The sequence below is a fragment of the Bos taurus genome, chromosome 21 (genome assembly GCF_002263795.3).
Source record: "Bos taurus isolate L1 Dominette 01449 registration number 42190680 breed Hereford chromosome 21, ARS-UCD2.0, whole genome shotgun sequence".
Taxonomy (NCBI): Eukaryota; Metazoa; Chordata; class Mammalia; order Artiodactyla; family Bovidae; genus Bos; species Bos taurus.
Window position 1 is genome coordinate 8035205 of NC_037348.1, and position 27286 is coordinate 8062490.

Genomic DNA, 27286 nt, shown 5'->3' on the forward strand with positions numbered 1-27286 from the left:
TATACTCCTATGTTGGGGAGCAAGCTCTCGTTGAAAGGAAAGGATTTGTTGGCCTGCCCGTTTCTGCCGCTGACTTGGTGACCCGGGATGTGTCTGAGGCCTCAGTGGGTGTGAGAAGGAGCCCCTCTTGGCTTCCAAGCTGCCGCCTTTCGGCCCGCGGGCTCACTGTGCCCCTCCGCCACCCGGCCCCGCGAGGTGCACTTCGTGAGGGGCTGGGCCTCAGGCCAGGGGCAGATGCCCCCTGGGCGCAGCGGCTCCTCCTGGGCCCTGCACACCCGCAGGGCGCTCGGGTGACGCCCTTCCTCCGCCTGCTGACCCGTGAGTGACGGACGGAACTGCAGAAGGAGCTGAGTACCTGCGTGCGTGCGTGCGTACCTGCAGCTCGTGGACCTCACCGCTTGTCCTGGGCCCGGTCTCGTAATGCCCCGGGAACTCCCGAGAATAAGTTTGGGCGTGACCCAGGCTTCCGCTTAGCTCAGCCTGTGGGCTGACTGGCGGGTAGAGGCCTGAACCTCACCGGGCGCCAGGCGGTGCCCAGCGCACCCCGCCCCAGGGCAGAGGAGCGCGCCGGGCTTCCTTCTGGTCCTTCCTGGCTCTGGGAACGGGGGCCGGGGTCCTTTCTTCTCTGCTGTGTGTGTGTTGGATCCCTGAGTGGGTCTTGGAAACCGCATACAAGGTGGCACCAGTGCCTAGAGTCAGTTTTGTAGAGGGCACTGGAGTGAACCCCAGAAGGAAACAGGCGGGGGCGGGGGGGGGGGAGGGGCGGGGGGGGAGGGGCGGGGTCTGAGGTCTGCTGGGAACAGACCTGTCAGTGCCGGACTGGGGTGCGCAGTGACCCTGCCCGCCTGTTGTGCAGGTGTGTCCAGACCCCGGGCGGGAGCTGTCCGCTCGCCTGCTGCCCCGAGGGGTGTGGGTGGTGTGGTTTCTAGGGAGACCCAGGCTAGCGGCTGCTGATGCTGGCTGTCCCCCCGCCTTGCCTTCAGAGGCGGCCGTGTCTGCTGCTTCTGGGTCCACCCACCGGGGTAGACGTCTCGCTTGGTCAGCTTTGGAGCCCCCGCCCCTCATGGTGCTCAGCATCTGTTAGACCGGTGCCTCTCCAGGTGTGGTCCCAGCACGTACAGCGTCAGCATCCCCTGAGCGCTGGTTAAAAATGCAGATCCTCAACCCCCCTAGACCTGCTCAGGAGAAACCCCCAGGGTGGGGCCCAGCCCCCAGCCCCCAGCCCCCAGCCCCCAGCCCTCTGAAAATCAGCTGTGTGCGCCCTGAACCCTGAACTTGTTGGACACTGAGTTGCTGTCGCCTGGATGGGTGGCCTGGGGAGTTGCCCTTCAGGGGCCATTTCTTCTCCCCCACCTTCTCCAGTGACCAAAGCTGAGAGTTTTCAGGGTGGGCTGCATCTGAAGGAGGAACTGAGCCATCTGCCTGTCCCGTTCTCTCTCCTCCCCGCTGAGCTGCACGGAGGGGATGGGATAGGATTTAACCCCGAGGATAATGGCAGGCTTTCTACAGCAAATATGTAAGCTGTTCCGGTTGAGTAACAGAGCATATCTGTTCTCCCGCGGACTGATTTCAAGTGCGTTGTACATACTCTGCTTGAGAGAAATAACCAGAGGCGTTTCTAGAGAATGATTTGAGTAGCAGCCTCTAGTGTGAGAAGTGTAATCGGGGTCATCAAATTAGTGTTTTATCTGTTTTGACATTAGTCTTGAATCATATGGTTGCTATTGTTAACAGGGACTCTTCCTTCTTAGATACTCTTAATTCCATCTCTGATCGGCAGAGGCGGTGTTTTCTGGAGCCAGGTGGCGAAGAGTCCCAGAGCAGGGTGGCTGGAGGCAAAGGATAACGGTCTGATGCTGATCTCTCTGCTTCCAGGAACTACTCCTTCTACGTCCTTGACAACCAGAACTTGCAGCAGCTGTGGGACTGGGACCACCGCAACCTGACCATCAAAGCTGGGAAAATGTACTTTGCGTTCAATCCCAAATTGTGTGTCTCGGAGATTTACCGCATGGAGGAAGTGACGGGGACTAAAGGGCGCCAGAGCAAAGGGGACATAAACACCAGGAACAACGGGGAGAGAGCCTCCTGTGAGTGCGACCTCCCATACTGCGCCGTGGCTTCTGTCTGTGGCCCCTCCTCACTTCATGCAGGCCTCTTAAACCAACACCTGGACATCTTCAAAGGCAGTAGTGAGGCAGATTCATATTAGTAAATTTTCCATAGGTTCCATCTGTGTATAAACATTTATAAATGGCTTTTCACTCAGATTTTAAAGAGGTGCTTACAGAATACACAGAGTTAAGCATCTTTTATGCTCACTCAGACTGTTGGATTATTTTCCAGGGGAGAGCTGGTCCTCTCCAGCCCTGGGAGGGAGTGAGCCTGGCCCTGAGTCTCCGGGGTGGAGGGGAGGTCTGAGGGCAGAGGGGCTCAGCTGCAGCCCCTGTGGCCATGGGCCCCCAACCTGGATCCTGGTCCCAGCACAGCATGGAAAATGGAGAGAGACTGCCTCCCTGAACTGATAACTGCTTTTTAAATTTAGAACAGTATAATTATAATCTTATATTGGTTATATGACTTCTGCTTGAAGGTTTTGCCTCTGAGCGGTGAGTTTCTCACCTAACCTTGTATGTAAAACTGCTTTTAAAAACGGTGTGCTTCTGTGTGGCTGGATCAGGTTATGAAGGTAAATGCTTTCTCCACCATCGGCTTTTGATAAGGGACAGTATGCAAAAAACGGAGACTAACCCCTGTGATCCGGGGTGGTGCACATGTGAACACTGGTGGGAGAGAATCTTAGAGACTGTCCACATTGGACTTTGTTTTGTGGGCTCGGGATTCACCCCGTAAACTCTCGAGTTGCCCAGGAAGGGGTTTTAGAGGAGGGAAACCCGACGCAGAGCTGCAGGGCCTTCTCCCTGCGCGTCACACGCCCCCCTTGCCACGCTCCTGTTTAGACCATTGCAGAGTGGATGTCGCATAGCTCTCTCAAAGTGTTTTTCTGCTCAGAGTCAGCCAGTCTGACCTGTTGGATCATGAATACAGTAGCCATTTATTTTCTTTTGGGGGAAAAAAAATGTTTCCTCTGTAAATAACATTTTAGCGGAAACTACAGCATTTTTTCCATCTCAATCCATCACATTTTGCCCCACAGACATCTTGGATTGTAACTGTTGCAGGCCTCTGCTTCACCTCCCTGAGGGTGGAGGGTGTGGTGGGAGGGAGTCAGGCAAACACAGGGCCCCGGGTGGAAAGGGCCGTTCATAGGAGAGCTCGGGTCTCAGCCTGGGTGACTTCAGCAGCCCTCCCCGAGTTCTCAGCAGTTTGAATCTGGCCCGGGAGCACGAGGGGACTTGGGGCAGCCTCCCTGTGGTGCTCCCCAGCCCAGGCTCCTCCCACAGAGGACGGGAGCCGTGCCGAGCAAGGTGGGCTCTATTAGTGCTCAGTCCATTCCCCGCTATGTGTCGGCACTGCCGGAGCCTCCAGGGAGTTCCTGGAGGTGTCACGCAGGAGGGTGTCGGTACCAAGCTCAGACTAAGAAGTTCCCCTCCTATGGCACACCTGCCCCGTTACTGACGCAACCAGGCAGATCCGCAGTGGTGAGACAGGTGTCACCTTGTCTAAGAAGACTCTTCCAGCGTCAAGGTCCCCAGCCCCCTCGGTGGCCCACATCTCAGGCATGAGCAGAGACAAGCTCCCTTGGTGCAGCCAGCAGTCCTCTTCCAGGTTATTAAGGATCGCCCACAGGTTCACATCCAGGGCCCCACCTGAACGAAAGCAAAGGATGGAGCCCCTTGCAGGCCCTGTAGCACAGTGTTTGGGTCCTTAGTGGAGACGGCAGAGTCACTGAGACGTTCCAACAGGGGCTTTGCACACACAGCCAGCTTCGGGGGAGAGGGCCGTGGCCTGAGCAGATGAGCCCGCGGGCGAGTGGGAGGGGAGGGCGGAGATCACTGTCCCTCACGGGTGTGCCTCTGCCCCAGGTGAAAGTGACGTCCTGCACTTCACCTCCACCACCACGTCGAAGAACCGAATCATCATCACCTGGCACCGGTACCGGCCCCCCGACTACCGGGACCTCATCAGCTTCACCGTCTACTACAAGGAAGCGTGAGTGTCTGTGCTGTGGCCGTCCTTCTGTGGGCGGGCTTCATCCCCCACCCCCCCCACCCCCCACCGCCAACCCCTGCTGTCCGGTGACAGCCACGACCACCAGTGACAGCTGTAAACGAAAAAGTGTTTTCTCAACACCTTTCCTTCTTCAGTGGGTGCTTAGAGGTGCTTGAATTTAAAAAGTCCAAAGCAAAAAACTTACTTTGTGACTTAGGTCAGTCCAAACATTCAGAAGCTGGGATGGCGCGTGTGGTTGCGGCATCATTGTAGCCTTGGTGCCCTCTAACCCACAGTCCAGGGACGCCCGAATCGGGGTGCTCAGCCCCCTCGAGGTGACCCTCAAATGCGTCTGTAGTCCACTCCCGTCATCTCTGTGGCCCCTCCCCCCAGATGTGGCCCTCGACTGTAGATCGTAAGCCCTCCAAACAAGGCACGGGAAATGGAGAGAGACTGACCTCCACGTCCCGAACCTTTCAGGATCTCTCCCAGAATCTGCCAGGGGCATTTCTTGTCCTTCAGGGGACACCTGCCTGCCCGGGCAGCCGTCTCTCCTGATGGCAGGAGTGTCTTCTTGGTCCGCCTCTCCCTTCCGGCGCCTCCTGTATCCAGATGATTGGTTGCCCGGGGCCCGCCTTGATGCCTCTCCCGGGTGCCTGCCTTCCCTGGAGCTGGAACCAGAGCCATGGTGTCAGCATCTGGTACCCTTTCCCCTGCCCCAGCTGGGGCCCTGGGAGTGCCTTGCCCATGAGAAAGTCCAGATGCAGGATTCTCAGGCATTCAGTGTCCCGGCACACAGGAGTCACTCATCCGCCGTCACGACGATCGGGAGGGGTGTGTGAATGCCGGTTTCAGAAACCAGTGGCTGTCCAGCCCTTCCATCTGAGGGGCATGGGATCCCTGCCCAGCTCCTCATCTGTGCAGAGCCACCATCCTCTTTGACAATTCTACCAGTGCTCTGGCAGGGTCGGCTGGCACTTTCCCCAAGGGGTTGACATTAGTGTCTGAGATAACCTGGAAACTAAATATTTGAGTGTGATAAAAATACTTAAGCAATCAGAATTGTTTGTGAGCAAATTAGATTTTGGAGGCTGTACTTGAGAAGCTGTTTTTCTGTGACAAAGGCATTTTCCTCCAGAAGTTATTCTTATCAATAACTGATGTTTGCATTAAGTGACTGCCCTTGTTTTTTATGGTGAAAAAAAAAAAAAAAAAAAAGCCACAGTGGGAAGAGAGGGAAAGAGTATTTGTATATACTTTTCAGGAGCAGTGTTTCCAATCCCAGTAATTACAGAACTTAACTCTTCCTGAGGCAGAGGGTTTGACTCTATAGTATATAGAGAACCAAGTGAGACCTGGAGTCTGGTAGCTTACTTTGATTCTATAAAGATCTAATTGCTGACGTGTTTTACCTAGAATCCCCATTATGGAAAGTGGAAGGGGGGACACCCCAGGGAGGTTCTTAGAACTTCAGTGTTAGCACCATAAAGCACTGTCTGAGCTTCGCTGACTTGTGTTTCAGCCCCTTTAAAAACGTCACGGAGTATGACGGGCAGGACGCCTGCGGCTCCAACAGCTGGAACATGGTGGACGTGGACCTCCCGCCCAACAAGGACGTGGAGCCTGGCATTTTGCTGCACGGGCTGAAGCCCTGGACGCAGTACGCCGTTTACGTGAAGGCCGTGACCCTCACCATGGTGGAGAACGACCACATCCGTGGGGCCAAGAGCGAGATCTTGTACATTCGCACCAACGCATCAGGTACCCACGCACGGCCCTCGCTGTCCCCGCCTCATCAGCTCACGTTCCTCGCTCATGATAAGGTGTAGTCAGAGGGCTGTCCCTGAGCTGTGCCCATTGTCTCCCCCCGTCCTGGGCCAGTGTCTCTCATTTATATGCCTTCTTAGTATATCAGGAGAATACCTTAGCAGTATCATTTTTTTCTCCCCCTACTCCCAATACCCCAGCCTCTTCCAGGACATCTTCTCTGGACTTAGGACCCTCTTCCATCATCATTCTGATTGTCCTGGACCAGTGAGCCCAGGTCAAGGTGCTGGGTTGGTTTCTTTGGGAGGCCCCAACGGGATACAGTCCCCTAGGCTCCCCTTCTTGTTTATTTGGATAGTTGGACCTCTGGGAACTGAAGCCCTGCCGGTTGGTGTTCCAGTTTATCTCGGGCTCACTGGCTTCTCACCTTCATCCCGTAGTGCCTAGGGTTCCAAGAAAACAAACACAAGTTGGAAAGCATGAGAGGAACCATGTGGTAGACACTGCAAGTGACTGCTGATGAAAATGTGCCTCCTTCTCCCCTGATCCCCATTTTCTAAACTACCTCATTTCTCAACTCCAGAATCTGAAACTAACGAGAGCAAATTTTTGTGTCAGTTTTCCAAGTGTATAAATACCAGGTTAGAAGTAGGGAAATGCACATCATTTTAAAAGGCACTTAAACATTTTTTGATGATAGCCATTGTTACAATGCGTAGGCTGTTACAACACATACAAGCTAGCACAAAGTGAATTTAAATGGCAAAGAGGGAGAGGAAAAAATGTTGGTCAGGAAATCCTTTTGCTCATGTTCTCTTGCCTCCTCCTCCCCTCCCCTGTTCCGTCCCAATGCTCTTCTAAGTGGCTGTGATCATGTCACTGATGGTACAGCATTTGTATCAATAAATGTGATGCAGACTTCTGATTCTAGGCCTGGGATGATGTAGCAGAGGCTCAAGGAAACAGAACAAGTTGTTCAGCCTAAAAATTTGGAAGTAATTCATTGTGACTAATTTAGGGAAAATAAAAATCTTTCTTTGCTATGACCAGTTCTTAAGAAACTTGTTTCCTTTCCCCAAAGATGGAAAACAAAGCACTGCACAAGTTGAGTCCGTTGGCCCCATCTGGCGCCTGTCCTTACAGGTGGTGGTCAGAGAACGGCTTAGTCCTCGGCTCCAGTTTTTTTGTGACACCTGTTGTTGAAACATCTCGGGGTCCGCTGTGTGTTTCTGAAATACTTATTCTAGGAAGCACTAAAATGGCCTAGCATTTAGTAGTTAAACATTTTCCCAGAGAAAGTTAGCATTAGTCATAACTTTTTCCTAATGTGTCCTTCCCTACAAGTGTTCAGAACCTCATGTATATGTTGTCCCTTAAGCTTTCAAATGTGAAAAGGAGCTTGCATAGGAAGCTCAGCTTAGTGCTCTGTGATGACCTAGGGGTGAGATGGGGATGTGTGAGGGAGTCTCAGGAAGGAGCGGACATGTGTATACAAACAGCTAATTCATGTTGTTGTAAGCAGAAACTAACACAACATTGTAAAGCAATTATACTCCAATTATAAAAAAAAAAGCAGCTTACATGACCACATTGCTTAAGTGGCACGTAGCGAAGGTGTTTTTCGCACTTTGGTAAACCTACCAAAATCAATGCTTTTTCTGTGAACCTAATGAAAACAAGATTTCAGTGGTCCCTGGATGCATTTGCCCTTTATACACAATTCAGCTCTGGGTTTGGGATTTAGGGGCAATAGTAAGTACAGTTTGACCAGATCCTTATGCTTTGCCTGTAAATCGATATTCTTTTGATGGTAACAAGAGTCCATGACTTGAAATCAGGGCTTTATGTGTGTTCCAGGTATTTTTAGACTTCTCATAGTCATAACTCCATACTTCCACTGATTCGCGGTTATACAGTTGTCAGATTTACAGACCCTTTTTCATCGCCTTCTCCTCCAGAGCCCCCTGTGCCCCGCCCCACACCCTCCATCACCCTTTTTACGTCCCCCTTTCATTTTGGCTTTTTTCCTTTTTTTTTTTTTTAATCAGAGATTCAAAATCTCAAATAAAATAGAAGTCAGTCAGTTTTTTTTTTCTAATTAAAAATTTTTTTATTTTAATTGAAGGATAATTGCTTTACAATATTGTGTTGGTTTCTGCCTTATATCCACAGGAATCTGCCACAGGTAAACCTATGCCCCCTCCCCCTTGAACCCCCTCCTCCCACCCACACACACACAAGGCAGTGGGTCTTACCATTTGCTGACACTGCCCCGAGTTAGACGTCTTGGAGGATGGCAGCGCTGATACATGAGGACGGTCCAGCATTTGCATTAACTGTAGATTCTAAGTCGTCCCTCCCAACCCCGGCTGCGCCCCCACCGCCCTTTGCCGTCGACTGCTCAGTCATGTTTGTCACCGCGGAGATGCCCTGAGAACAGATGCTATAAAGGGAAAGTAAGACAGTTGGGAAAGGAGGTTCGGTTGGCGTCTTGTGTCTGTGTTCACCGCCGTGTCCTGTCCCGGTCACACTCTGGTGGGTTTGCGCTGAGTGTCTGGCAGCCTGGCTCTCGGCTTCCTTGCATTTTCTGATGCGTCCTCTGCCCCCTCCCAGTTCCTTCCATCCCCCTGGATGTCCTCTCGGCCTCAAACTCCTCTTCTCAGCTGATCGTGAAGTGGAACCCGCCCTCCCTGCCCAACGGCAACCTGAGCTACTACATCGTGCGCTGGCAGCGCCAGCCCCAGGACAGCTACCTGTACCGGCACAACTACTGCTCCAAAGGTGAGGGGGAGGCCGGGCGGCGTCTGTGGGGAGTGGGCGGCAGCGGCGGGCCTGAGCCCGGGGGCGCGGGCTCTCCATTCCCGGCAGCCCGTGTAACTTGGCTCGCACGGGGCCACTCTCTTCCGAGCAGACAAAATCCCCATCAGGAAGTACGCCGACGGCACCATCGACGTCGAGGAGGTGACGGAGAACCCCAAGACCGAGGTGTGCGGCGGGGAGAAAGGGCCGTGCTGCGCTTGTCCCAAAACCGAAGCTGAGAAGCAGGCGGAGAAGGAGGAGGCCGAGTACCGCAAGGTCTTCGAGAACTTCCTGCACAACGCCATCTTCGTGCCCAGGTACCGCCATTTTCGTGCCCGGGTACCGCCATCTTGGTGCCCGGGCACCGCCATCTTTGCACCCAGGCCCCACGTCCTCCGCGGTGCCGCCGCCCCCACCACAGCCCACCTTGCTCAGGTTTGACAGCCCGGAAGTGAGGCCCCGGGGGCCATCATGGAGAGACCACAGGGCGGGCGATCGGCTGGGCAGGTGGGCGCTCGGCCCTGTCAGACGGGCCAGGAGCTCGCAGCCTGCGCTGTGGGGGCCTCAGGGTGACAGCCGGCCAGCCCGCTGTGGGCTCAGGGAGCGGCAGGCAGCAGCCACGAGCAGACACCAGCAAGTGAAGGAGCCGGGGTTTGGGCCCTTCCTGCACCTCCCTGCCGGACTCCCAGCCTGGCCAAGGAGGGGCGAAGTGAGAAGGAGAAACTGAGTCAGTTATGAAAGGGGCTCCACTTCAAAGCGTAACTGAGCACCACAGGGTCCCTTGAAAAAGTTTGTGAAGCCGTGCCAAAGACAGCCTTTCCAAGACAAACAGCTCAACCCCAGAGCATCTATCTTCTCTGTTGCTCCAGCTGCCACTTCTGCCAAGTGGGGACAAAATGGAGGAAAATAAATGTGTAGAGCAGAATTATTCAAGTTGCCAAAAGCTGGGAACAACCCATGTGTCCACCAGCAGATGAAGAGATGAACCAATGTGGTCTTTCCCTGCGGTGGAATATTCAACCATGTAAAGGAATGAGATTCTAAACAACAGGAATGAGCCTTGAAAACACTATGCTGAGTGAAAGCAGCCAGATACAGACATGTGTGTGAAATATCCAGAACAGGCAAATTCATGGCAACGGAAAGTAGATTACAGATTACCAAGTGCTGGGAGAGGGAAAATGGGGAGTTACTCCTTACTCTGTGTAGAACTTGTTTGGGGTGATGAAAGATTTTGGTGATGGTTACACAGCGTTATGAATGTCATCAATGACACTGAATTTTACCCCAAAAGTGGTTAAAATTATAAAGTTTTGTTAGCTTTTTAAATTTTTTTTTAAAAGTTTGTTTTACCACAACAAAAAATAGTTAAAAATCAAAAACAGAGGGACATTCAACAGGGCAGCCTTGTAGTGTCTGGGGAAGGAGATAGAAACGGGGTGGTGGCTGATAGTGCCTTTTTCTTTCTGAAAAATTGTAGCACAGGGTTTAGAAACAACCTCGTGCCTGAAGTCTGGGCAGAGGAGCAGGATCCAGGCCAGCGTTTTACCTGCAAGCCCGTTTCCCCACCCCCGTGGTGTCCCTGTTGCCAGCGCGTTCTCCTGGGCATCCATCTTCTCCCAGCTCCCCACCCACAGGGATACCAGCGGCCCCGGCTTCTGTTTATGCTGCATTTGCTTTGCCCTCAAAGGCAAAGGTTGTAGCAACAGAGGGTTTTGAAAGAGACTTCTATTTTCTGTCAAGTGACCTTCCTGGTATTTGTATACTAGTCAAAGATAGACATTTTACTTTAGAAGTCTTTAAAACAGGAAATCGACCTTTTAGAAGTGGAGGCACTAGCTTTTTCTTTTTTTTAATTTTTTCCAGAATAAACTCTGGGTTGTTTAACAGCTTTCTTCCCCCTCCTTTCCTCTCCTGCCATTGAAACCATAGCACCTCCTGCCCTGCCCCACCAGTGACGTGTTCTCACAGTGGATGTTAGGGCTGCTGCTCACATGTTAGACGAGATGTTCTGTATGTTGTGCATGCTTTCAAGAATCAGGAAGTTTGAGGGAGGTTAGAAAAGAGCTCAAAGATGTTTTCAAACTAGAACCCAGGTTCAGTGGCTTTTCCACCACCCAGATTCATTAACAGTGAATTTGGGGCCTGGGTCTTCCTCCCAACAAACCAGGAAAGGACTGGTTCACAATTGGAAGAGGGGTACAATGAGGCCGTATATTGTCACCCTGCTTATGTAACTTATATGCAGAGTACATCATGCAAAATGCTAGATGAACCACAAGCTGGAATCAAGGTTGCTGGGAGAAATATCAACAACCTCAGTTATGCAGATAACACCAGCCTAATGACAGAAGGTGAAGAGGAACTAAAAAGCCTCTTGATGAGGGTGAAAGAGGAAAATGAAAAATCTGGATTAAAACTCAACATTTGGACTTCCCTGGTGGCTCAGTGATAAAGAATCCACTTGCTGGTGTAGGAGATCGGGGTTCGATTCATGATCCTGGAGGAGCCCACATGCTGCAGAGTGACTCAGTCCATGCTCCACAGGTTTTGAACCTGCGCTCTAGAGCCCATGCCCTGCAGCAAGAGATGCCTGAGCACTGCAGCCAGAGAAAAAGCCCACATAGCACCAAAGACCCAGCACAGCCAATAAATAAGTAAATAATTTTAAAAAGAATGTAACATTCAAAAAACTAAGATCGTAACATCCAGTCCCATCACTTCATGGCATATAGATGGGGAGAAGTGGAAGCTGACTGACTTTATTTTCTTGGGCTCAAAAATCACTGTGGAGTGTGTGACTGCAGCCATGAAATTAAAAGATGCTTTTTCCTTGGAAGGAAAGCTATGACAAACCTAGACAGTGTATTAAAAAGTAGAGACATCACTCTGCCAACAGAGGTCCATATAATCAAAGCTATGGTTTTTCCAGTAGCATGTTTGAATATGAAAGTTGGACCATAAAGAAAGCTGAGTGCTGAAGAATTGATGCTTTTGAACTGTGATGCTGTAGAAGACGCTTGAGAGTCCCTTGGACTGCAAGATCCAACCAGTGAATTCTAAAGGAAATCAACCCTAATTATTCACTGGAAGGACTGATACTGAAGCTGAAGCTCTGATAGTTTGGCCACCTGATGATGAAAGCCGACTCATTGGAAAAGGTCCTGATACTGGTAAAGATTGAGGGCAGGAGGAAAAAGGGGCAAAAGAGGATAAGATGGTTGGATGACATCACTGACTTAACAGACATAAGTTTGAACAAACTCCAGGAGACAGTGAAGGACGAGGAAGCCTGATGTGCTGCAGTCGATGGAGTCGCAAAGAGTCGGACACGACTGAGCGACTGAACAACAGCCATCGAGTAACCACTCAGGGAGCAAGAGGGTGGTTTGCATGGTGAGGTTGAGGTTTGTAGTGCAGAGAAAGCAAAATAAATGATGAGGCAGGAAATCCCCATGTAAGAAAGCAAAATAAATGATGAGGCAGGAAATCCCCATGTAATTTGTTGGTTGTTATACAAGGGGGTTGAATAGCTCCTTTTATTCCAAGGTGAAGATTTTTTTCTTTTCTTTCTCTCACTCTGGCTCGAGTCAGAGGAAAGACAAGAGAAGTAGAAGCCCTCACTTACAAGCCACGTTTCTCTCTTCCTTGCAGACCCGAACGGAAGCGGAGGGAGGTCATGCAGATCGCCAACACCACCATGTCCAGCCGGAGCAGGAACACCACGGTGCTGGACACCTACAACATCACAGACCCGGAAGAGCTCGAGACCGAGTACCCTTTCTTCGAGAGCAGAGTGGACAACAAGGAGAGAACTGTCATCTCCAACCTCCGGCCTTTTACTCTGTACCGAATCGACATCCACAGCTGTAACCATGAGGCTGAGAAGCTTGGCTGCAGCGCCTCCAACTTTGTCTTTGCAAGAACCATGCCTGCAGGTACAGTGTGATCCAGCTCACCCACACCCAATCTAGTGGAGCAGACTGATTTGAAGAGACAGAGGCTGACACTCTTAGTCTCAGTCCTGCTGATTAAAGAACAGTGGTCATTTACATGTGACTTGGAAGCCCAACAGGGAATGGCATCCATGCATATCGACCCCACTCCCACCCTAGTCTCTCCATGCAAAGTACTTTGAGAGCAGGGAGCTTGATTCAGGCTCGACTCTTTTCCTTCTTCTCGTGGATGTGCATTATGCATTCCCACAGCCCTTTTCTGCCAGGCCCCTCCCTAAGTTTCCATGAAATCCCCAGTGTGCGGCCCTGATTCAGAGTGAGCATCACTCCTCAGGGGCAGCTCCCATGCAGTCTTTGGTCCTGCTTGCTTAATCTTCACCTTCCCCTTGTAAGTTAGAAGCTGCCTATGGCTCAGACAGCCACACATCCACCTTTCAGGATGGATGAACTGCAGCATTTGCTTCCCTGCAGAGCTGGCAGGGAACACAGAGTGTCTGCGTCTGGGGATGGGGCCTCCTGGGTTCGGTTCCAGCCTCTGCCAGCCAACCCAGCCTTCGTCTCCTCACCGTCCCAGGAGAGACACAGCCCAGCTGATTTCTCAGGGCTCTTCCCAGCTGGAACCTGCAGTGACTTTGCTCACCACCTGGCTTACTACTCTAAGAAACACAAGCAAGAGAGCAAGCACCCGAGCCTCCCCCGGCAGCTGGAGGAATCGCTGATTCCACCCCAGCGAGCTTGCGCTCAGCACCAGCTTCCTGTTGGCTTCCTCCCAGGCAGGCTTGAGGACCATCCTTCACACCTGCCCAGAAATTGCATCTGCCGCATGCAGATGCAGAGCACAGGCAGGGCCCAGGACCCAGTCTACAGGCTGGGGCCGCTGCTTCTGCTCACCCTGCGCCTTTTCTGTGCTGCTGGTATCAACAGCATCGCATAGAAGCCGAGAACCAGACCTGAGTGACTTGAATTGCCAAGATTGTCCTCCTGTGCTTGAGAGTAGGCTTTTCTGTTGGGGGACCGGAGTGGGAAGGGAGGGTATGGTGGCATCTTGAGACTTACAATCATTAGGTTGTTCTGATTCCAAAACCCCTGCTGTGTGTGCGTGGCCAGGCCAAGAGGAGTCGCCACGGCTGTTGTCCACTGTCCTGTGTGAGGCATTGGGGAGGCCGTTCTTAAATTAGTCCAGTGTTTCTGTCCCTCCCTGGGGGCTCGAATCTAACTTTCTTGCCTGTTTCAATTGTTGCACAGAAGGAGCAGATGACATTCCTGGGCCAGTGACCTGGGAGCCAAGGCCTGAGAACTCCATCTTTTTAAAATGGCCAGAACCTGAGAATCCCAATGGATTGATCCTCATGTATGAAATAAAATATGGATCCCAAGTCGAGGTGAGTCTGGACGCTGAGCACGTGTGGGTGCATTTCTGTTACAGGTGTGGTGTACATTACACCGAGACACAGGGCACCCCTGGTTAGCTGAAGACTAAACAATGGAATAAGGAGGTGAGGCAGTGAGGACTTAGGTCTTTCTAGCAGCTCTCTGCTCTTTGAGGAATTTTCACAGTGTACAAGGAGCTGGCTTATCCTTACCCGCCAAGAAATTGTTTCTTTACAGAAAGTGATCTTTCAGCCTAGAGACTGGTCTTAATAACTTAATATTTCTGAAACACTTTTTGGTTAAAGTAATAAGGTCTGGTTAGGGCTTGATGCGCTTTCAGTTCCTGGAGGACTGCCACCACGTAGAGCCGGTGTTTGCCCTTTTCCTGAGAGTCGGCGTCAGCATCAGCGGGGGGCGAGCGGCCAGGCAGCCACAGCTGTCTGTTTCCAACGTGTGTGGGGAATTGACACCTGTGTTTTATTTCTTCCAGGATCAGCGGGAATGTGTGTCCAGACAGGAGTACAGGAAGTATGGAGGAGCCAAGCTAAACCGGCTCAACCCAGGGAACTACACAGCCCGGATCCAGGCCACCTCTCTCTCTGGGAATGGGTCGTGGACGGATCCCGTGTTCTTCTACGTTCAGGCCAAGAGTAAGGCCGCGGTGGGAGCCGCTGATGGGGCCGGGACGGGGGAAGCCTGATTTTCTGATTCCCATCACCCACCACCGAGAAGAGGCACACTAATGCCAGCATCCCGTCTGGGAGCTCAGGCCGGGGAGCTGCTGCACGTGGGGTCCCTGCCTCAGGGACCCTCTTTTGAGGGAGTCAGCAAGGGGGCCCTTGCTCTCAGCTTGATGTATGTCCAGAGCATTTTACAAAGTACTGAATTGACCATTCTGCCTTCTTACTCGTCAGGGATGCTGGTTGGGGCTCAGACTCAGGGCTTAGCATCCTAAGGGGGATCACAAACCCAGGGGCCTTCTGGTCCAGCCTGCTTCAGGGCAGGAGTCATCGCCATGACAGAATCCCAGGCCGAGGCTGCGCCCCATCACTGCTCGTTGGTAAAATACAGACGCGCTTGTAAAGCAGCAACGCACATTGAGAGTACACGGTACTCCTGTGGGGTGATGGGCTTCCCAGGTGGCGCAAGTGGTAAGGAACCTCCTGCCGAAACAGAAGATGTGAGAGACTTGGGTTCGACCCCTGGGTCAGGACAGTCCCCTGGAGGAAAGCATGGCAATGCAGTCCAGTATTCCTGCCTGGAGAATCCCATGGACAGAGGAGCCTGGCGGGCTACAGTCCGTGGGGCTGCAAAGCGCTGGACACAGCTGAAGCAACCTAGCACACATGCACACACACATTCCCCATTTGGCACAGAGGCTGGGCTGTGTGTTGAGTTTACGCTGAAACCATCAACACGACAGTATTCTTAGAAGGCCATTCTATGTGAGGATTTTAGATTTTAAAACCGAGTTTTGTAAAATGTATGAGCACAAGGGCACTGTACTTGCTTGGCCAAGAAAATTCGGTATTTTCGGTTGGTGACATAAATATTCCTTGTTATTTCCATTTTGAGTTTGTACTATTTTGTAGTAGAAACCAGATTTTTAAGATTATTTTATGTTCAGATAATGGGATCAGACTGGTTGTAATACTATTCCTGACTGCTTGTTGGAGAAAAAGCGACCCCCGTGTGCTGAGTGGTGCTTCTTTTGGGTCAAGTGGGCAGTTCCCACTGCCCTGGTCCCCTCTGGCGTCCACACCCGTGCTGCTCTGGTCCAGAGTCTGAGTTATTAAACTCAGGATTCAATGGATCCAGCAGTCCATCTGGTTAGTGCCTAAAAGTCCAAGACACGCATGATATTTAGAAATCTCCAATGTGACAGATACCAAAAGAAGGATGGGGGGAAATAGAATTGCCGACCTTGAGACATCATTTTGTGAGCCTGGAACTGTATGAGGGCTAAACAGATGCTTAAACAGATCGTTCCGTCATCTGAAATGGTCTGAATTCTCCATGCGCCCCGCTTCACCTGCTCTTTGCAGTTGGAAGATGCCATGCCCTCCAGCGAGGGAACTTTCTCCGTACTCCCAGAGCCCTCCCCAAAGAAGCGACTTCTTGGCCTGCTCTGCGGCCTTCCCCTGTCCACATCCATCCCTCAGGAACAGGGCCCAGGTTTAGAGGACTCGGGCGGCGCTGTGTTCTTTGAAACAGCAGCGTGGGCTTCTGAGGCACCGTGAACTTGGCTTGTTGGCGAGAAGCTGTCCTATCTGCTGTCGCCCCCCGTTAACCCTGTGGGTTCTGGGAGCCCGTGGGAGACCCAGAGCCCCTCTGGTGGCACCTTTCCAACAGGAGTTGGCAAACACCACCGGGAAATTGGATCTGTGTGCCTACTTTACTATCAAGAGGCTGTTCCTTGTGTCAGACCAGATTCCCTCTTGCTACGGTTGAACCGCCTCTCCTGTTCGGTCCTCAGAGGAGACAGAAGCTTTGGAAGCTTTCTGGCAACTGCTCTCCTTTTAGGAGCCCTTCATGTGCTTGAATACTATTAAATTACTCTTCAGGCTTTTCTTCTCCAGACTAAATAATCTCAAGTTTGGGGCCCTTTCTCATAAGCCAGTCTCAGAAACCAATTTTCCAGCTATTCAATCATTTTGTTCTTCTCTGGATGTGTTCCAGTTTCTTCATGTCCCTGTTGAAATGTGAAACTCAAAAAGAACATGGTACAACCTGACCAGTAGTATAAGTGATACAAATAGAATAAATAGTCCTCAGGGAGCAAAAAAAAAAAAAACCCTCCATTAGCTTCCCAAAAGCCGTGTTAACTTGCAACTGTTTTCAAGAACTAGGAAATGTAGGAGCCTGCATCCATTTCTACAGCATTTTGATAAAAATACTTTAATTAAAAAAATAGGTTTAATAGTCCTTACAGAGTAATAATAATAGTAGTATTTAGTGGCAAAGTAATTATTGATGGGGGAGCTTAATAGATGTAACTGGGTCCCCAGTGAGTTCCACCCTCATTTCCACATAGACATTTCTCAAATATCCCACAGGCGCTTGAGATGCCTCGTGCACAAAACCAGAATCACAGCTGGCACCTTCAGAATCCTTCTCCCCCCCCGCCCCGCCCCCAGTTCCTCAGCTCAGTCTGTGGCCCCGTAACCCGCACAGTCCCCAAGCCAGGAGCCTCAACGGCCACTGCTCCCCTTTCCTTCTCTCCTGCCGCCCACTTCTCATTCAAACCCATGTCTCATCTTTTCTGCCTCTGTGTTCTCTCAGAATCCAGCTTCTGTAGCCACCACCACCACCTCAGCTCAGAGCCTCTAAGGCACTCACTTCATGGAGAGAGTGCGAGCTGGGGTACAGGAAGCCTAAGTGCCAAGGCCAGCCCGCTGCCTGTGTGACCTTGCGGGGGACAGTTCATCTCTGTGAGTCTTGGTCATTCGTAGAAAAGGAGCAGTGATTCCCTCGAGAGGTCCAAGTCGGGCAATGCAGAACATGCCCAGGACCCCTTCCCTTGGAGAGGGCAGAGTCCCCTCCCCACTGCCAGCCGCTCAGGCTGTCCTCGGGCACAGCCAGCTCTCCCCACCCAAGTGCTATCAAGTTTACTGCAGGGCTGGAGGGCTCTTCCCTATTCCTCCTCATCTGCAGAGTGCAGTTCACGCTGCTTGGCCTGGTCAGGGCCCCTGGGAGCCGGCCCTGACTTCTCTGCATGTCACTTCCAGCCATGCTATGCTTGGCCAGCTTCTCCTGACTCTCTCCACACTCTTGTTTCCTCCCTGCCCCCTTGAAGTGTGTGTAGTCCACTTGTGGTTCTGCTACCTGTGGGCATGTTGATTGTCAGCATCCAGCTGAATTTTCTAAGCATGTGGATCAGTGTCCAGCCTGTCATCTGTCATCTAAGAGCTGAGCATGGTAACGAGCAGGTGTGAGCTCTGTGGTCTCAGACTGTAACTGTGGCCTCTGATGTTTAGGGGAGAATTCAGAGCAGCTTTGGTAAAGGGTGCCATCCAATTACTCTTGTTTTTTTAGGTTGTCTGTGGAAGTGTCTTAAGACAGATTGAGCTTGAGCACTATGTACATAAAAAGCTATTCATCTGATTTTAGCAAATGTATGCAACTCCATTAATAGTCATCTAACTGTGTGTGTGTGTGTGTGTGTGTGTGTGTGCGCACTCAGTCGTGTCCAACTCTTTTCAACCCTGTGGGCTGCGGCCCACCAGATTTTCCAGGCGATAATACTGGCATGGGTTGCCATTTCCTACGCCAGGGTTTGAACCCAGGTCTCCCAGATCTCCTGCATTGCCAGAGGATTCTTTAGCACTGAGCCACCAGATATTATTTTACTTGAATCCATCATTTGAACTGCTTCAGAATATACTTAGGTTGACGATAAAAATGACTCTATTTCTCAGTCTGCACTTCTTTAATATTTTTGCAAATGACTTGGTTTTCTTTCTCTTTTTTTGTTATAGCCAACTAGACTTCCTAGTTCGTGATAAGCAATAGAGGAATTCTCAGGGATTTTTTTTTTCATACTTTCAACTGAATATGAAATATGTTCATCTCCTGACATGCTGTCATTTCTGGCTTGTTTCTGCAGCGACATATGAGAACTTCATCCACCTGATGATCGCTCTGCCCATTGCGGTTCTGTTGATAGTGGGAGGCTTGGTTATAATGCTGTACGTCTTCCATAGAAAAAGGTGAGTGCCTTGGTGCGAAGTTCAGACACTTGCTGCTTCGGACTGGTTTGATGATTTGAACCTGCGTTAAGATGAACTTTTTGAGGAGTTTAAGGAAATACCTTATGGATCAGAAAATCTGATTTTCCAGTCAAGTGTTCTTTGCAGAAAAAGAGAACATTTTCTAATGATTCAACAGCAGAAATTTTTTTTTTTTTTTGGAGTCTGGTTGACGCATCACAGATATTGCTGCTTCTGCAGAGCTTTTTCAAACATGGTATTTTAACCCTGTCCATAAAATAAGCTTTCAGTTTCCGATGAAGTAAAGAAAGAAATGTTACTGATTTGAGGCCAAGGAGGAAGCCAAGAGAGGCCTTAGGGTGAGCTGTCCTGATGGCACTCCCCTCCCCCACTCCTCTGTCCTTAATGAATCAGAACAAATAAAACGGAAGAAAGTACAAACAGAAATGTGTGGGTTTTTTTTTTTTTCTAACCTAAACTTCATCTTTTTGGCAGAAATAGCAGCAGGCTGGGAAATGGAGTGCTGTATGCCTCTGTGAACCCGGAGTATTTCAGCGCAGCTGATGGTAAGTCCCTGCCTGAGATCCCAGCTCGGGAGCTTTTGAGCGTTAGTAATTCAGGGGAAGGTGTTTGCATTGTTTTGAGGTACCTTTGACCTCAGATCTGTCTTCATTAATACTTCATTTAAAAAAAAATTTTTTTTGAGCAATTCACTGCATATGTCAAAAATTCTAGGACTGTCTGAGCTGCCCCAAGGGAATACGGGCTTCAGAGATGGATGTGGCCAACACAGTAATTCATTTATTTAATTGCCTGAAATTTTATGCTAGAATGAAAAAAGCTGTGTAATTGTCAACATCCAGTTGAAGATATGCTGGAGCTGACAAAGCAGTCCTTTTAAACTAGTTTTACCTTGAGTCCTATGTCTTTAAAATTGTCTTTGATCACCATGGCTTCTCAGCTTTTTGTATCTTGGAGATTTTTTGTTCATTCCCTCCTGACTAGGGTCTCCATGGCCCGTTCACATTCCCTCTGTTAATTACTCATGAGAGCTGTTTAATTTAAAACGGCTGAGAAGGTCTGAATTGGAAGCTGGATTGTGCTTTTTTCCCCCTTTTTTGGTATCTTGTCTTCCTAGTTTGCCAAAATCCAAACTTTTCAAAGTAAGTCAAGGTGAGCCCTTTGCCATTGGGTGCCACTAACTGGCCCTTTGCTAGGAGCATTCACAAATGCCAACCCATTTGATCCCTACATCTTTATGAAGGTGAAAATGTTAGTCACTTAGTCATGTCTGACTCCTTGCAAACCCATGCATGGACTGTAGCCCACCAGGCTCCTCTGTCCATGGCATTCTCCAGGCAGGAACACTGGAGTGGGCAGCCATTCCCTTCTCCAGGAATCTTCCTGACCCAGGAATCAAGCCCTGGCCTCCTGGATTGCAGGCAGATTCCTTACCGTCTGAGCCACCAAGAAACCCGGTAGAATGGACTTTCTGATGCTTCTCTGTCTCTTCGTTGGGTGATAAGGCTCAGAGAAGAAACACGCCCAGGTCACAGAACTAGGCGGTTGAGAAGTCAGGGTAAAGCAGTCCTGGGCACTGTGTTAACGTGTGATGCAGTTGCTGTGGGGAAGGACTGTGAGGTTCTGGGGGTATTGCAGGCAAGCTGGCCCGTGCGAGGGGCTGGACCCAGTCTGTCAAATGCATGAAGAGTGGAATTAGGTTAATGTGTTCAGAAAATTATTTGACTCGCTCATGCTTCAGAAACAGAAGTGTGTATGCAGGAGACATGAAATAAAGAGTCCTGATTATTCTAACTGCTCATCCTCATCAAATGAGGAAACGATTAAAAGCACCATATATAAGTGTGTTATCTTTATTACTGTGATTCCTTTAATAATTTCTAATTCAAATTGTGTTTACAATAGAATCAGTCAAAAGCAGAGTCCTCTGAATGGGAATCAAATGTAGAAAGATGAGGACATTATAAAGGTCTCGCAAAGCTGTATTTTTAAAAGGCATGTATGTGCCTCCTTGGTGGTCCAGTGGTTAAGAATATGCCTTGCAATACAAGGGACGCTGATTTGATCCCTGGTTGAGGAAGATCCCACATGCCAGGGAGCAGCTAACCCCTTGACCCACGGCTGCTGGGCAGACACTTGCAAACCCACGAGCCACAGGTACTGAAGGCCACACACCTGGATCCTGAGCTCTGCCACAAGAGAAGCTAACGCGGCGAGAAGCCTGCGCGCTGCAACAGAGTAGCCCCCACCCGCGACAACTAGAGAAAGCCTGCGTGCTGCAACAAAAGCCCACCACAGCCAAAAATAAAACGGATAATTTTTTTAAAGTAAAAGCCATATATGCATACACACATACCTATACATCTGTGTGTGTGTGTGTGTGTATGTATAAGGCACAGAGAATGTTCTGGAAGGATACATGCCAAACTTAAAAGACTAATTACTTGTGGAGGGGGTCTTAAAAAAAAAAAAAAGATTTTTATGCATTGTTTATGTAAACGTAGTTTTTAATCTAATATAGATTATTGTTATTTATTAATAATTTATTATTAATATAGGAAAATACAGTGCTCTATCGGTTTGGAGTAAGACTGCTGTAGAGAATAAAGCATAGAAGATTGGCATTTGCAGCTTTGACTATGAAGTATCTAGGAAGTTTGAGAGCGCACAATCAAATCAGACTCTAATGGCGATTTGAATTCAAGTTCTGTGTCTTTCCAGAGTGCTTTCATAATGTAATCTCTTGATTCCTTAAAAACTAAACAAAGAAAGCTTACTGTCACTCAGGCCAACAGGTAGAAATACTGTCACCTTATTTGAACTTAATTTATTTGGCCTTTGGACAAGCATCTTATAACTAGTTTCCTCAGGGGGCAACAAAATGACATCGCAGTTCAAAATTGCTTAAAACACTTCTCTCTCCAGAGCTGATCTGCATGTCACCATTCTCCAAGCACACTGAAAATCCCCTCCGGGGAAACGCTGATAGCATTGTGTGCGTAAGCCTCTGCTGCCCGGCAGGGCTTAGGGCTGCTAGCTGAAGTCAGAGCTGTTAGGTTGAATTGAGAGAAGGGATTGTGATTATTGACTTCAGCCACCTCCAAGGGATGAATGTGATTGGTTTTAACTCCATGTTTCATGGTGAGCTACATAGCTAATTCTGATTAAAAGCAAGCCTGGATTTTCAGAGATAAATGGATATAGACTGTCCCTTTATACTTTCTGAGGGGTATCAGAAAGAGTCTTACTTACTAGGGTGCCTTGCGTATTTACTGTCTTAAGCAAGCATCAGCCTTCTCTTCCAGGCTATAAACTGTCTAAGCCATATGGAGGGTGGAATTCCATTTGTGACATTCCTGAGCACATACCTACGTACTATGAAATACAAAAATGTACGTGAAAGAAAATTCTATGTTGATTAACATAGTCCATATTGGACATTCCTTAGAGGTGTAAATTGGTGGTATCTCCTGGGCCTGATTCATAGACATCTTTACTTTACGAGAGTGTCAGAATACAGCTGTCAACCTACTTCTTCTCTTACATCCAGCCAAAGGCCCACAGTTAACATCTAAAAGCGTAAAGGCAAACACAGGTTCCCAGTCTTTCTGCATTTCTGAGCCAGGGCCATCTCTTTCCAATCAGTGGAGCTGGCCAGGGGTTCCCCTCTCAGACAAGCACGTGAGCACACAGCATTAGAAGAATACAGTTATAATTGAAATTTCTTATGAATCTATGGAACAGGTACATTTTACTTTAGTTCTCACCTACCCATCAGAGTGGTCGGATGGATTTTCTTCTCTTTTATTTCTTTCCTCCCTTCTCCCCTTCCCTCTTTCTTTCTCCTTCCTCCTGCCTAGAAATATTTATTTATTTTCTTAAACCAGCTTGAGTCTGACCAGAAGCATAGGCTGGAGAGGAAATCATATTCAGGCTTAGTCATCGCCAAGCCTCACTTGCCAGCCCCTCACCCCAGTGATGGGAGGTCCCTGAGTTCACAGAGCCCGGGCCCAAGTCCTGGGGAGACCCTTCTGCTCATCAGCTGTCCCTTCCTGCATGCTGGTCACCACTGACTACTCCTCGGTAGGAATGAGCACTGAAACAGAGCTCATCGCTTCCATAGCTCACTCAGTGCCCCAGGGTCTCTGACTCTGTCCAAGCTAGAGCAGAGCTACCCATGGAAGTGTTAATGCCAATCCCATAAGAAACCTGAAATGTTTCTAGTAGCCACATATAAAATAGGAAAAAGAAGCTAGTGAAATACATATTGATAACGTTTTCTTTAACTCAGTATATCCAAAGTATTATCAGTTTTAATATGCAGTCAGTATAAAAGTTACTGAAGTATTACATTATTTTTTGAAATCCAACGTGGATTTTATACTTATAGCAACATCTGAAGTTGGACGACTTTCTGTTTCTTCCTTGCCGTTAGTATCTTTGAATTATCTAGAAATCCATGAGGACTTGAAATTCTAATGTTTGACTGTACAATGGCCTTACTGACATCCCCAGCCTGTGGGAGATTCCAGAGCCAGCCATATGCCCGTGCCCCCCAGTGCTCTCCTCTGTGGGCTCCAGGGAGCGGCACCTTGCCCTCCTTGGCCTGGAGTTTGCCGGGAACGCGTCCTGCCCAGCTCGGTCCCGCTGGCTCAGCTCCGGCCTCTTCCTTCTCAGTGTACGTTCCTGACGAGTGGGAGGTGGCCCGGGAGAAGATCACCATGAGCCGCGAGCTGGGCCAGGGCTCCTTCGGGATGGTCTACGAAGGCGTGGCCAAGGGCGTGGTCAAGGATGAGCCCGAGACCAGGGTGGCCATTAAGACGGTGAACGAGGCCGCCAGCATGCGCGAGCGGATCGAGTTTCTCAATGAGGCCTCGGTGATGAAGGAGTTCAATTGTCACCACGTGGTAAGAGGGGGCCCCGGGTGTGGGCCGCACACTCGGGGTTGCCGTCTCGCCCCGGCTTCCAGGGGGCTCCCCGTCACCTCGCTGCTCCATTAGATGCCGTGCACATCGAGGTTCCAGAGGTGGTACAGGGCCGACCCATGAGACCCGGGGCCATCGTCCGGGCTCTGCTCCAGCCCGGCGGTCCCAGTGGCGGGGAGCTGTGTCGGGGGGGGTCCTCACCCGCTCAGCCCTTCTCACTGTGTCTTTCCTCACAGGTGCGCTTGCTGGGCGTGGTGTCCCAGGGCCAGCCGACGCTGGTCATCATGGAACTGATGACCCGGGGGGACCTCAAGAGTTATCTCCGGTCTCTGAGGCCAGAAATGGAGGTAAGTTTTGATTTTCATCCGCATCCCATGTCATCTGTTTCCTTTCCTTTAGAACCTTCCCCAGAAGATACCGAGTCTTTAAATTCGTGTACTGTTCTTGCTGCAGGCTTGGTTCTCGGTCCTCTATAGCTGCAGTCCCCACCCATTTTGGCACCAGGGACCGCCTTCATGGGAGACAGATTTTCCACAGACCGGAGCCGGGGGATGATTTGGGGATGACTCGAGCGCGTTACATTTATTGTGCACTCCGTATGCACGCTAAGTCTCTTCAGTCGTGTCCAACTCTCTGCAACCCTATGGACTGTAGCCTGCCAGGCTCCTCTGTCCATGGAATTCACCAGGAAAGAACCCTGGAGTGGGTTGCCATTTCCTCCTCCAGGGGATCTTAAGGATCGAACCCACATGTCCTGCATTGCGCACCAACTCTTTACCCACTGAGCCACCTTAAGAGAAGCCCTTACTGTGCACTTTATTTCTAACCTAATACCAATGCCGATCTGCCAGGAGGTACTGGTCCATGGCCCAGAGGTTGGGGACTCCTGCTTTATACAAAGGAGTTCCCTGACTACAGAGAGACCTGGATCTTCAGTGAGAGGCCCTTGCCAGTACGCAAGATACCCTGTTAACCAAATCTCTGTGGGATTTTGCTGCCACCTCATTCTCTCTACCCACTGCGTCAGCTCCAGCACCGTCTCTCTAGTTCCCACTGACAGACCTGTCCACACCACTGACTCCCTGTGGCCTTTGCTGCCCGCACTCTGTCTGGGGTACCCATCTCTGCTGCCCCATCTTGGGCTGCGCTTGTCAGAGCTCAGTATCAGGTTGACCTGCCTCTTCTGCTGGGATGCCTTCCCCCAGGCTGGTGCACAGACTCCCACTGCCTCAGAAGCCCATGCGCCACGTGCGCCTTCTCCCCTCCCGTGGGCAGTCTGAGCCGTTGAGCTGAGGGAGCCCTATTTCTGAAAATGGGGCTCCCCTCCTGCATCCACATTTTTGGCTTTATCCTCAGTCAGCGTCTTGCTTGAGCTTCTGAATGTTCATCGCCTCAACTGAACCATGATCTCTTCCTAGTCTCGGGAAAAATATCAATTTGTATTACAAGCTTCAGGTTCATCACTGCGGTGTCTCTCCTTTGGCAGCGTGAACCCAGCTTTTAATAATTTGGAGGCATGACTTTTAAGAGAGTAGTTCTAAGAGTAAACTGGGAGATAAATACTTAGAAGGAATACTAGCCACATCTGCCTTCCACTTGACTGCCTCACTGGGCCTCCGGTCCTCATTGGGATCCTGACTTTGCTGCCTATTGAGGAAGCATTGGGTCTGCTGTACGAGCCTTGGATCCTGCCCTTTCTTTACCCTTTTTGAATGTCTGTAGCCTGTCTCTGAGCATAATCCTTTGTTTTCTTCATTTAATCGACAACTGAATCTTCTCTCAAATAGTAGTTCCTTAGTTTTTGTTCCAAGCCCTTGTTCACACGTGGCTTCCTTTACTCACAGCCGATGGGTGTGGTTCTGCGAGGCCCACGGAGCCCCGTGTGGACCGAGGCTCCGAGCAGGGAGGTTTGCGACACGCCCACCCTTTGTTCTGCCTCATGGGGCGCCCAGCTCCCCTGGACCTCAGTGCCTTGCCCCAGCCCGCTCTGTAACACCCAGACCAGCACAAAGGACAAAGGCTCCATCAGCTGGCGGCTGGAGGCGTGGCAGCGTGTTTCCTATCAGATTCACTGACGCAGCCTCTGAGGAGCCCGAAGCACTTGCTGCCCCAGTCCCGTCTCAGACACAGAGTGAAAAGCTCGTCGCCCTCGCCTGGCTCTGCCCCTAGCTGTCTGCATCTCAGATGGCGGCTTGGACTCTGGGCCTTGGTTTCCTTCCCTGTGCCTAAGAGGGTTGGTCCTTCTCATGTCAAAATTTCACTTTTAGGTTTGTCAGACTTAAAGTTGTCCTTTCTGGCCCATGTCAAGCATAAAGCTGCGTGTGCTTGTCCTGTGGTCCTGTTACGTTCTGCACGGCATCCTCTCCCCCCGCACCGAAGGTTCACGCGTTTCCCTTGCTGACCTGGATGCGCTTGTGTGCACGTCTTAAGCAGTTCTAAGCAAATTAAAGATTTCTGTTCTCTAAAACATCTGAAAGCATGGCAGTATTAGCACTGTGAACTGACAGAAAGTCAGCCCTCTCTTTCAATAATTAAAATCGGGTTCCTTTCTTTGCTTCTGTTTTTATATTAATCATGAATGGCCACTTCTAATAAAGAAAGAAAGTGAAGTCGCTCAGTCCTGTCTGACTCTTCGTGGCCCCATGGACTGTAGCCCGCGAGGCTCCTCCGTCCATGGGATTTTCCAGGCAGGAGTACTGGAGTGGGGTGCCCTTTCCTTCTCTGTCTGTCATATTAATCATGAGAGGCCCCTTCTAATAAGCACCTAATTTAATACTCCACAGCTTCTTGAGCGTAAGCTTAACATTTTACCTTCAGTTTCCCAGGGCACCAGACCAGGAACATCTAAAGCCCTGGAAAGGCTCATTTGCACAAGGCCCTTTTCTGAAGGAAAGGGGTGTCTGGCTTACCCTTCGGGCCATCTCATCACTTCCCCAGGCAGCTCAGTGATGAGGATTTTAAACCACAGACATTCCTGATAGTAGCTTCAGAATTCAAGTGTAGGGAAGCAACCCATAAGTACTTGGAAAGTTGTTACCCTGCTTTTAGAAGCCAACTTTGGGGCAGAAACTGCCCCCTCAGTGGGTAAAGCCAGCAATCCCTAGACATGGTCTCCAGTCATCCTCCTAGCAGTGATCCCCGCCTTGACCCCAGGGGTGTGAAAGAGCCCAGGCATGAGCCAGTGCACACTCTTCTCGTGGCCCAGGCTTTGAGCTAGGGAGGGCACGCATGGGGCCTGTCAAAGCAGGACGGCTTTAATGTCGCAGGAGGTGCTCTGTAGGCAGGGAAACCGAGGTAAAGTGTCGAACTCACGCAAGCAAGAGATGGTCAGCACAGAAACCTTTTGGGATAAAGAAACTTGGCCACACATTTTATATGATGTTTTTCTAAGTGGACTTATTATTTGGGGGTATTTCTTTTCAGTGCTGAAGTCAGTATGTTGCCCTCCTCTGCAAAGAGGAAGTGTTTATCCAAGTTACTTGTTGGACATCGGTCCCCTCCAGAGTAGGCGTCCGTTGAACTTAAATGAACTGTCAAAGCTTGCTTTCCACAGCATGCACAGAAAATTATAATCCAAGGAATGCCACTCTGTAAGGGGAACAAATTAATCTTGATGTCTTTGTAC

The 27286-nt window shown here is 50.1% G+C and overlaps 1 protein-coding gene across 4 annotated transcripts in view; it reads left to right on the top strand.

Annotated features, from left to right (window-relative positions):
* Positions 1 to 27286, top strand: part of IGF1R (insulin like growth factor 1 receptor) — a 306876-nt gene that overhangs the window by 254912 nt on the left and 24678 nt on the right. For all 4 annotated transcript variants that reach the window (NM_001244612.1, XM_024981603.2, XM_059878944.1 and 1 more), the window contains 12 exon segments: positions 1876 to 2090; positions 3987 to 4113; positions 5636 to 5874; positions 8494 to 8661; positions 8792 to 8996; positions 12334 to 12617; positions 13881 to 14017; positions 14497 to 14656; positions 18613 to 18715; positions 19211 to 19281; positions 23414 to 23643; positions 23898 to 24008. In NM_001244612.1, the coding sequence (NP_001231541.1) occupies positions 1876 to 2090; positions 3987 to 4113; positions 5636 to 5874; positions 8494 to 8661; positions 8792 to 8996; positions 12334 to 12617; positions 13881 to 14017; positions 14497 to 14656; positions 18613 to 18715; positions 19211 to 19281; positions 23414 to 23643; positions 23898 to 24008 (2050 nt within the window).